Source organism: Drosophila albomicans, chromosome X, assembly GCF_009650485.2.
Source record: "Drosophila albomicans strain 15112-1751.03 chromosome X, ASM965048v2, whole genome shotgun sequence".
NCBI lineage: Eukaryota > Metazoa > Arthropoda > Insecta > Diptera > Drosophilidae > Drosophila > Drosophila albomicans.
Window position 1 is genome coordinate 23,359,946 of NC_047627.2, and position 10,640 is coordinate 23,370,585.

At 43.8% G+C, this 10,640-nt stretch overlaps 2 protein-coding genes across 3 annotated transcripts; both read left to right on the forward strand.

Moving 5' to 3' along the window:
* Positions 1 to 986: 986 nt before the first annotated feature.
* LOC117572523 (nose resistant to fluoxetine protein 6) lies at positions 987 to 6,251 on the forward strand. The gene is made up of 8 exons (XM_034255386.2): positions 987 to 1,365; positions 1,435 to 1,801; positions 1,898 to 1,959; positions 4,001 to 4,316; positions 4,374 to 4,590; positions 4,659 to 4,846; positions 5,354 to 5,825; positions 5,890 to 6,251. Exons 1-8 carry the CDS (start codon positions 1,029 to 1,031, stop codon positions 6,118 to 6,120), a joined length of 2,190 nt encoding a protein of 729 aa, XP_034111277.1. The 5' UTR covers positions 987 to 1,028; the 3' UTR covers positions 6,121 to 6,251.
* Positions 6,252 to 9,195: 2,944 nt separating this feature from the next.
* On the forward strand, positions 9,196 to 10,395 carry LOC117566457 (basic proline-rich protein). 2 transcript variants are annotated; one of them, XM_052003374.1, is made up of 2 exons: positions 9,196 to 9,935; positions 9,997 to 10,395. In XM_052003374.1, exons 1-2 carry the CDS (start codon positions 9,275 to 9,277, stop codon positions 10,362 to 10,364), a joined length of 1,029 nt encoding a protein of 342 aa, XP_051859334.1. In that variant the 5' UTR covers positions 9,196 to 9,274; the 3' UTR covers positions 10,365 to 10,395. The 2 variants fall into 2 exon arrangements, with proteins under 2 accessions (XP_051859334.1, XP_051859335.1); XM_052003375.1 differs by having other exon boundaries at positions 9,196 to 9,918; positions 9,997 to 10,094.
* Positions 10,396 to 10,640: the final 245 nt, after the last annotated feature.

Consider the following 10,640-nt stretch of genomic DNA (forward strand, 5'->3'; position numbering starts at 1 on the left):
GTAGTTGGCTAATAAATGACTCAGCGAAAGTATATGCTCAACTTAAAGATACCCGGCATCCCTCTATCCCTATCTGTCCCTCTATCTCCTATTGCGCGAATTCGAAGAGCTCCCCGCACAATCATTTGCACGGTAGTTTGCACGCTAATTTGTTCAGTAGTTGGCTAATAAATAACTCAAAGTATGTGCTCGACTTAAGGATACCCGGTATCCCACTATCCCTATCTGTCCCTCTATCTCCCCCTTCAGGACTTGACGCGCTCAAGGTCAGCTTGCCACCCACTTTGAGCGTGTTCACGCTATTATTGTGGAGTGTGTGGGTAAATAATAGAAATGTTTTCAGAATTCCGGGTTCAACTAACTCGCTTGAGTGCTCGCTCATTATTTAATGGCGATGCGAGCATATGCACGACGCGGTGGGACGCTGAGAGATCGGAGCTTACCCGAGCTGAGCTTGTAGCTTGCTAAAATAGATGGGCAAGCAGGTGAGCAAGTGGGTAGGTGGGCTGGCGGGACGGGCGAAGGGGTGGCGACGAAAAATCCCCCCGCGTGTGCTGTGATCATTGTTGTGATATGTTTGTGTCGTGTGGTGGTATTTTTGAATTGTTGAATTAGATGCCCGTGTGCGCGAGTATCTATCGGTCAATGCACCAATTTTATAGCGTCAAAATGTGTTTCGTCGTCGTCGTCGTCGTTGTCGGCGTCATCGTGTGTTAGCTAAGTCTAAGATAAACCTTAGGCGGGCGGGTGTGCGGTTATCAAAGACTCGACTCGATGCCGATGCGATGCGATGCGAGTCGGATCGGATCGGGTTGACATGACGACTCTCAGCACTCGGAACTTGGCTCTCTGGCTCCTCCACAATGAATGCGCGTACTCGACGCTCAATGGCGATTAGAAAAATATCAGTAAAGAGCTCAAAAGTGTTACGGCCGTATAAATATGAATCGCGTCGCGACTAACGCCTCATAACGGCCATGGCATTAGAAAACCTTCGACTACAATTGGCACAAACACGCAAGCGGTCAATGGAGCAAGGACAAGGACAAGGACAGGGGCAAGTGCAAGGACAAGGTCAAGGACGTCTCGCACTTGGTAAGGGGAAAGGAACACAGGGACAACAGCAAGGACTGCTCACTCTAGGAGTGCTCCTCCTGTTGCTTGTCCCCGCTCAGACCAAAGGATACAGCCAGCAGGAGCTGCTCACCTGGCTGCAACGCAGTAACTTTGGCTACCAGGTGCTTCAGCAGGCGCACAACGAGACCGTGCTGTCACCCTCCATCGATAAGAACGATGTCCTGTGTGTGGCCCAAGTACGGTTGCTGCTCCAGGCTGCCGAAACGAAATCGCTGCCTGCCCTGAAACGTAAGTCAAGCTTGAGTGCGAGCTCATGATCAAGGACACATATAGAACTCACCTCATTCAATCGAACAGTGCTCGATGCGTGGGGAAAGTTCCCGCACGGTCTGCTCTATGGCCACTTCAGCGACATGGGCAACTACGATGCGTGCTTAAAGCTGCCGGAACAAATGCAGCAGGGATCGATCACACAGAGTAAATACTGCCTGGCGCACATTCAATTCGAGAGTCTGCTGCCTCAGGCCATGGAAACGTTGAGCGTTCAGATTGGCACCTGCATTCCGGCCACTTGCCGAGCAACGCTCCTGAATCGCTGGCTGGGCGAATACCTCAAGGAACTGTTCGAGGACGCAGAGGCGATGCCACAGACTGCGATGGTGGTGGAGGAGAATTGCAGCCTGGAACAGAGCGAACCTCTCACTGGACTCGACTGGTTTGCCATGTAAGTTTCATTTCTATCCACGCTCTCAGACCATAAACTAAATGACTAATTCATTGTTTTCCCGCTCGCTTTCGTTTCGATTGCCTCTTCTTGCAGTGCGTTGCTTGTGATCATCGTCCTGGTCGTGCTGCTGGGGACAATGTGTGACTACACTCAAGGTGAGCTGCTGAAGATTCGCCCCGATCGGGAGCGAGAGCGGGGGCGAGAGAGCGAACTCAGTCCGCTCGCGACTCTGCTACCAGAAGAAAGCTATCTTTTGGATATTTATGAGTACGAGTACGAATACGAGTACGAGCATTAAATTCACTTGGCTTATCTATACGACCTATGCCTTCTCTATAAACTGAATTATTTCCAAAATGAAACTAAAAGAAATGAAAATGAAAACGAAGCAAGTCTGCAACTGACTGATAGAGTGAGTTATTCGCATATTCGCATGCACAATCTAACCCAAACTAACAAACCTAACCTCACTCACAAATCACAAATTCAATGTGCAATCATTTTGCAATTTTTACTGCGCAATTTCAATTCAGCTTCTTCTTCTTCCTCTTCAAGGTGACTTCCCAAAAAAATACCCACAAAAATATGCTCATTAGTTAAAATTCCATGATTACCTTATGCAATCACTTTAACCTCTCCCTCTCTCTCTCTCTCTGTCCTACTCCTGCAATCACAACTCGCCATAAGTTCATCTCCCTCACTCTTTTGTTTAATCCATTTGTCTTTTCTGTTTCTGCTATAAGTCTTCAGTGTTTTTAATCTGCCAAGGTCTCTCCTTTATTTTAAAGAGATCTTGTTGTTCAACAACTCTGTATATATGTGTCTATATGTATCGTATAATCTATCTCGTTCTGATGTTGAAATTTTGCCATATGTCTGTCTCACTCTTTAATTATAACTCTCTTACTTAATGCAATTTGTGTTTTCTGTTCGCTCAATGTCTGTAGTCTCCTTTATGTTTCTTTATATCGATTTATTTATGCTCTCCTTTATATAACTCTCTTTGAAGAAATTTCCATCTCCCCATCTCTCTCTTTTATATTAACTCTTTTCTTCTTCTTCCAAATCTTCCCCGTCGTCTCCGACATTTATTCAATATAGTCTTTCTGACATGGACAATTTTTAAGAGATCTGACTCTTTGACTCTATATATAGTATTGGGAACTGACCACGTTTCTTCTCTGTGGTGTATAGTACCTTCCCTAAGTCCATCTCTCTCTCTTTCTCTCTCTTCCTTCCAAGTCTTCTCAGCAACCTCATAAAATATTTTATACTCTCTTTTTGGCGTTAATGATTTTAAGAGATATTAAATTCTCTTTAGCTTCTCTATAATCCAATCGTACTCTTTCTATATCTATCCCTGTTCCACACCTTAGCTTCCCATAAATCCATCTCTTTCCAACTCTTTTCTTCTTCTTCTAAGTCTTCCCGTTCCCCTCCCTTTGCCATAAGCTTTATTGTACACTCTATAGCCTCGTTCATTTTTAAGAGATCTCCCGTCTCTTTTCAGCATTATACCTTTCCATAAGTCCATCCCTCTCTCTCCCTCTCCCTCTCTTTCTCTCTCTCGGTCTACCAAATCTTTCCAGACACCTTCGCCATTTTATTCGCTATACTCTCTCTGTTGATGGCTTTTAGAGATACTACTATTTAATTCCTCTATGAGCAAATATTTCTGTCTCGCTTCAACTCCTCGCCTGACCATAAACCCATCTCCCTCTCTCATTCGCTCTCCAGTCAATATCAATTCTTCAGTCAGTTATAATGTCATTCTTCAACGTGGCGTCTTCTGTGTAAAATCCGTTCGCTGTTTTCAAACCAAGTTTTCCTATTTTCTACGATTATTCACAGCCACTTACAATTTTTAGTTATCCTCAAGTCCTCAGTGATGGTTTTATTATAAGTGTCTTCTTCGGTTAAAGTTTTCATAGCAATTCTTTGCCACGTCGTATGGTTTTGTACGAATTCTTCACATGCTTAAAGTCTTCTGATAGACGCTGCGCAGTTCAGTCTTTTGATTACCCTAGAAATATACAAACTTTCCTTACTCTGTGACTCAACTTTTCCGAACCTTCCAGTACTACTAAGATGAATCCCCTTCCCGGGGCTGCACTACAGCCTGCTCTTCGGTCTTCTAGTCGTCAGTTCTTCAACTCGATCAGTCTAATAACTCTCCCTTTCTTTTCTGTTTTTCAGCTGTCAATAATAAGCTGCTATTAGCTTTCTCGCTGCGCCAGAACCTGCGATCCCTGATGCAGACGACGTCCAGGGTAGCTGGATCCCATGTGATTCCCTGCCTGCATGGCATACGCTGTCTGACCATCATCTGGATCATCTACGGCCACGACAACATGTTCATGCTGCTCTCACCAAATGTGAACAACTATGAGGTTGTTGCTTGGGCACAAACCCCATATTCGATGATCCTGCAAAGCGGAACAACGTCTGTGGACACCTTCTTCCTCCTGAGCGGCACGCTGCTTGTGATGGCCACACTCCGTGAGCTAGAGCGGTAAGTGAAATGCACCCTGAGCGAGTGATCCCTTGAATAATCCCCTTTGTCTTACAGTCAATCGGGCAAGCTGAACATCCCGTTGATGTATCTGCATCGCATTGTGCGTCTTACCCCAGTTCTCGCTGTCGCTGTGCTGTTCTTTATGACGCTTTTTCCTCGGCTGGACAACGGTCCGCTCTGGCAGCAATTCACCGGCTCCAGCCAACTCTGCAGTGACACCTGGTGGGCCACTATTCTCTACGTGCAGAACTATGCAGCCGCTGGTCGCATGGTAAGTCGCACAACATCGCCATAGATCTTTGGGTTCAGGGGACTAATTCAAGTCTTAAATTTCCACAGTGCTTGGGTCACTCCTGGTACCTCGCAGTAGACATGCAGTTGTTCCTGCTCTCCCCATTGCTCCTTTGGCCACTTTGGCGCTGGCGCCGACGTGCTGCGGGAGGCATCCTGTTGCTTATTGTCCTACTCTTTGCCTGTGTCTTCTGCATTGTTATGTTCAATGATCTGCAGGTGTTTAACCGCAACGGGTAAGTTTTACTCAGACTTTCTGATACTTTCTAACTTGACTTGTTGTCTGCCTACCTCCTTAATTGTCGGAATTCCTGACTGCCGTACTTCCTGACTCTAAGGCGATCCATAAAATTCTGTCTAGATTTCTCACTCTTTTTCCGTCTTTAACTTTGAGTTCACTCATCGCCTTACAAAATTCCTGACTTTCTGTCATATTTCCGACTTCCTGACCATCATACAGTTCCCAACTTTTTGGCTTCACTTCCCGTCTGAATTCCTGACTGCTGCACTTCCTGACTCTCAGACGGTTCCTAAAATGCTGTCAGCACTTCTGACCCTCTGACCGTCCTTGACTTTCTGAATTGATTTCGTGACAGTCGGAATTTCTGACTCTCTGTCATATTCCTGTCTTCGTGTCTATCATACAGTTCCCAACTTTCTGACTTCATTCCTAGGCCTTCTTACTCGTCGGCTTCTTGACACTTGTTTTATCACACACACTCTATCTCTCTCTATTCCATCAGCAACCTGGGTGAAGACTCTCCACAGATGCGGATGATCTACTACACGACGCACGCTCGTGCTACGCCCTGGCTGATTGGTCTACTCTTCGGTTACTTTCTGCACAACGAGAAGGGCAGACGTCGTCAACTGCCCTGGTGGCTGGTGCTGCTTCTCTGGCTGGTCTCCATCACCCTCATGTGTCTCGTCATCTGGATTGTCTATCCGTTCACGCAGCCAAATGCGGAGGCGATTACGCCCCTCGCTGGCGCCTTTTACATCTGCTGCAGTCGCATTGTGTGGTCCGTGGGTCTGTGCTGGCTTATCTGGGCGTGCCACAGCGGACTGGGAGGTGTGATCAATACGCTGCTCAGCTGGTCCTTCTGGCAGCCCATCTCGAAGCTCTCTTATTGCCTCTACATTTGGCATCTGCTCATCGAGACAATTAACACAGCTCGCATACGCACAAGTCAGCACTTTTCCAACTACGATGCGGTGAGTTAATGACTTTTGTCTCTTCTCGTAGCTTTCTGATTACTTATGATTTCTTTGCTTGCAGATCCTACGCTTCTGGTCGGACTTTGGCATCACCATTCTAGTGGCGATGTTTATGTTTCTTTTCGTGGAAACACCTTTTGTGCGACTGGAAATGCAATTGCTTTCATCGCTACGCGACCGGCAGAAATCACCTGCAGCGCCTCAGGCGCCAAATGCAGCCACGTCCACAGTTAATCTGAGTGTGATTACAGCGCCATCTAGCGTCTCGCAGCAAAACCTAGTCGAAGCCTAAGTGCCTCTCATCCAAACGAAGCCAATGACAGCAGCTGGAGCATCGATGAGCTGGAACTCATCACAAGATATTCACATAGTATTCACATTGTCATAGGCAATAAACCTAAGTATAACGATAGCAAATGGATAATTCTGTTTAATGTTGGGTGAACTTCAGGGTATATATTAATTGTGTCAATTTATATCACAACTTACAGTTGCATTTCTCTCATAATTCTGTCTTATTCTTCCAGTTCAGCTACGTTTCAGCATCTGGCAGAATTATCTTTACTTGATTGCAGGGTCTTCCTTAGCATATAATATTCTGTTGATTTTCAGACGTGATTTTGAACTGGCTGTCAATAAAAATTTAGCAGATAAAAAGATAATTCATTAAAGGATATTGTTGAGAACGCATGACTAACTTAAAGTTAACATATTCAACATATTCCAATTAAAATACCTAAAGAATAGTCCTTATAATGTGCGTTTTTCTCTACAGACATGTGTAGGGTACTTTAAATTGTAATCTAAACAGTTACATAGAAAATAAAGTTCTAACATGAAGATTTTGGTCTTGGTATATTACTAAGGATTTTGGTCTCAAAAGTGCGACAAGAACATGAAAATCTTAATGTTAGAAAACATATTTTAATGAACATTTGATATAAGACGCAAGTTTTTATTAGTAAGAGTACAAAATCTTAAAACTATTTGATAGAGCAAAGTAAAACTGTGCTACTTTGATTTAAAAATGAGTAGCGGGTATCTCACAGTCGTGCACACTCCACTGCAGTTTTCTTACTTGTTATTAATAAAAACTTGCGTCTTATAAATTTATTTATAATTTATAAATTTTATCGACATCAAGATGTGCTTCCCTAACCTTAAGATTTTCATGTTCTTGACGAACTTGTTAAACCCAAATTCTTAGTTATAAGAGCAAAACCTCGAGCTTAGATCTTTTTTTCAAGTGTGGGGTATTTTAGATTTTAATTTAAAGCAAGAGTTATAGCTAACTTCAAACTTAATATTGAGTACTTACTGACAGTAGGTAAATGTTCAAACTTACAGAGCATTCGGTAGGCGCACACTTTCGCCTCAATGTGGAATTGGAGTAAACGCGAATTTGCAATTTTCCAGCCGCTGTTGTTGAAGTTGTTGCTGTTGCTGTTGCTGTTGTCTTCGATATGCGCATAGTAAACGACTCGAGGCTGTTGCAGACGTTGAGTCTCGAGTGCTCTCATGTGGATGGATGACTGAGCGGCGCTTGCAAGATTCCAGATTCCAGACCAGATTTACTTTTATTATGACTTTTTACCATTTTTTCGCATTTCGCTTTTCGCTTGGCACTTTCAATTTCCAATTTCCGTTGTGTTTAGTGCTGCGTTGTGTGACGTAATCTCGCATTTCCCCTCAGAAACACTTTGATTTTCCTTGGGAATTATTGCTCATTGGGTTTTCACATCGCATTTTGGGGCGGCAACAAAAGTCGCATTATGGATTCGATTCAAATAAAACGAATTGAATTGAATTAAAAGTGAAATAAAACACGATTAATTGCAACCTCGTCGTTAGAGTCGCAATCCTACAAATTACTCGTTAATGGATTTCAATCAAACGTCTTTCGAATCTCGAATCTCGACTCTCGACTTTGAAGTAGTTTGTATTGCCCAAAGCCACAGCTGGAGTTGCAGCTAAAATTTAGTTTGAATTAGACTCGGAGTTAGTGCTGGTAATTCAGTTATAAAATCAACCTGAGACAACGACCTAATACTAGATCATACTTACATATGTGTATGTGTCTGTGCCTGTGTGTGTGTGTGTGTAAGTGTTTGGACAAGTTGATACATGTTTCGGGCATAACTAAAACTATATGCAGTTAATTGTTAAGCAAATGAATAAACATAACGCGAGTGCAGCATCACAGTGGGTGCCTCAGCAATACCCTGTAAAGAAAAAATGAATTGACTTAAAAAAATATAAATGAAATGAAATAATAGATACAATCATAAGAATAATAATACTACTACAACCATTAATACATACATTAAAATATAAAGAAATAATAATCACAATAAAAGATCTAAACATAAGAATTATAATTCTTGAAATAATAATAAATAAATTAATAAATTAAATTAAAAAAGAATATAATAAAAAATACATTTTAATAACAGAAATAATAATAATCAAGAATAAATTAATCAATATTTAACCTATTTTAGTATTTAATCCATAACTTTGGCAATAATCATAACGATACAAAATATTATAGATAGATTTCATAAAAAGAATAATACTTGTAATACAATAAAGATATATTAAAAATACGATTTAATAACAGAAATAATAATAATAAATATTAATAATCACGAATAAAATATTTAATATTAAACCTATTTTAATTTAGTATTATATTTAATTCATATCTTTGACATTGATCATAATCATAATAAAAGTAAAAATACTTATAATACTTGCAATATTAGTAAATGTGAATAACAATTAAGAATATTAACAATCAAGAATAGATTAATCAATATTAAATCAATTTTAGCATTTAATCCACAACTTCAACATTAATCATACGCAACTTATACCCAACTGGCATCAGGACCAACTCCTTGTACAGGGTAACTTAATGAAGGCTGCAACACAGCAACACAGTAACGAGTAAATTATATAGTGAATAGAGTTTAGTTTAGTTTTATGAACCATTCCGTTGCACTGTGGGGCGCAAGTGACAATTGGCCGCGTGTCGACAAATACCGTTACTCTCTGCAAATATGTGACCCACTGTGATCGCTGACGGGGTCGCAACGAATTCGAGAGTTATCGCGAGTGTACACAAAAAGTAGTGCAAAAGTAATTGTAACCACGCACAGAACTGGACAACTGCCTGATCTACACGTTGCCTGACTAGCTGACTAACTGACTGGCTGACTAGCCGACTAGCTAACCCGTCTAACTCGTTGGCCACTTAATCCACACACAACGCCCAGGCAGCTTCAATTCCAATTCCAATTCCGAGTCGGAGAGTCAAGGCAGCCAACTGGCGACAAGGCAACGGCCAGTTCTGATTGGAACGCCATCGAGTGCGGTACACAACAAGCGCTCCACCTTTTTTTTTTTTGTCTGTTTGCCTCGCCGGGATTTGTGATTTCGACAGGATGTATTGCATCATCCGATTGCTGTCGCTGCTGCTTCTGGTTGCCTTTGCAGCTGGGCAAGAAGAGCAACGCGATAAACGCGCCACGGTGACCATTGACTTTGGTCTCCTGTTGCGCAATCTGCTGCAGAAGAGCGCTCAATTGTCCAGCGCCAAGGTGAACATTACACGCACCTTGGCCAATGCGGCGACCACGCGACGTCCGATGATGATGCCCACAACGACGACGACGACGACGACAACGACAACAACGACGCCGCCTCCTCCGCCACCTCCGCCGCGTCCCTGGCCACGACCCTATTACGGTCACGGTCCAGGCTGGTGGCCACGTCCTGGCTACGACCTTGGCTACTCCCCCTACGACTACGACTACGGTCCAGCCCCGCCGCCACGTCCCTCGCGCGTCCGTCCGCCGCCGCGTCCCGTGAGTCACTATGACTACTTTGACTACGACGTGGACTCGGGGCCAGCTGGACCACCACCAACTACTGCAGCGCCACCGCCTCCACCACCGCCGCCGCCGCCACCTCGTCGTCGTCCTCGTCCGCAGTCGCCACCGCCTCCGCAGCCCCAAGCACCACCTCCACCACCTCCGCAGCGTCGTCCTCGACCGGGATCGCAGCTGGGTGACCATCTGATCTATCAGTACGCACAATCGACTGGTAAAATACGCACACTTTTAACTAATTGCCGTACAATTGGATTCTCTCCAACACTTTGCAGATACCTTCTCTAAGCCCCGCTTCTTTGCGGACGAGGTGGCGGCTGCGGCTGCGGCAGCTGGCGAGGACGAAGCACCAGCGGGAGATGGAAATGAAAATGCTGACGATAATCCCACGGACAACAACGATGTGAATGATGCGCCCGATGGAGCCGACACCGACTCGGACAGCGACAGCGACACCGATCAGCAGCAGCCTCCCAACAAATTCCTAGTGAACTATCCGGGTGAGGATTACTTTGTGCAACGACAGCCGCTGGGTCTGGCCAACCCTGGCCTGGGATATTCACCCTTCAACAGCTTCCCATCTGCATCCGGTTCTGCAATCCCCTCCTCACCATCTCCAGGAGCGCCGTCGAGTTACTTTTAGGTCGACATCGACATTATCCTGTGCTTACCACTCGGGCTCTTTTTTGTGTTTTTTTTTTTGTCCGCTTCCTTCTTGGGTTTCTGTATATAAAGTTAGAGCACTGAATAAACAAATACAAATACTATACAAATATAAAGTGTGTGTCTGCTTTTATTAGAACTCTGTGCCTACAGGGAATGTTTGTTACAGGCAGAAGGAGGCATCTCCGATTCTATAAAGTTTTTTTATTCTTGAACAGTGTTAACAGACGACAATATAAAGCCATGTCCGTCTGTC

Excerpts from the sequence above, each read along its gene's own strand:
- LOC117572523 (XM_034255386.2), top strand. The coding sequence starts at position 1,029 with ATGGAGCAAGGACAAGGACAAGGACAGGGGCAAGTGCAAGGACAAGGT. Across the intron at positions 4,317-4,373 it reads ACACTCCGTGAGCTAGAGCG|TCAATCGGGCAAGCTGAACA; the intron begins GTAAGTGAAATG and ends TTTGTCTTACAG. Across the intron at positions 4,591-4,658 it reads ATGCAGCCGCTGGTCGCATG|TGCTTGGGTCACTCCTGGTA; the intron begins GTAAGTCGCACA and ends AAATTTCCACAG.
- LOC117566457 (XM_052003374.1), top strand. The coding sequence starts at position 9,275 with ATGTATTGCATCATCCGATTGCTGTCGCTGCTGCTTCTGGTTGCCTTT. Across the intron at positions 9,936-9,996 it reads TCAGTACGCACAATCGACTG|ATACCTTCTCTAAGCCCCGC; the intron begins GTAAAATACGCA and ends AACACTTTGCAG.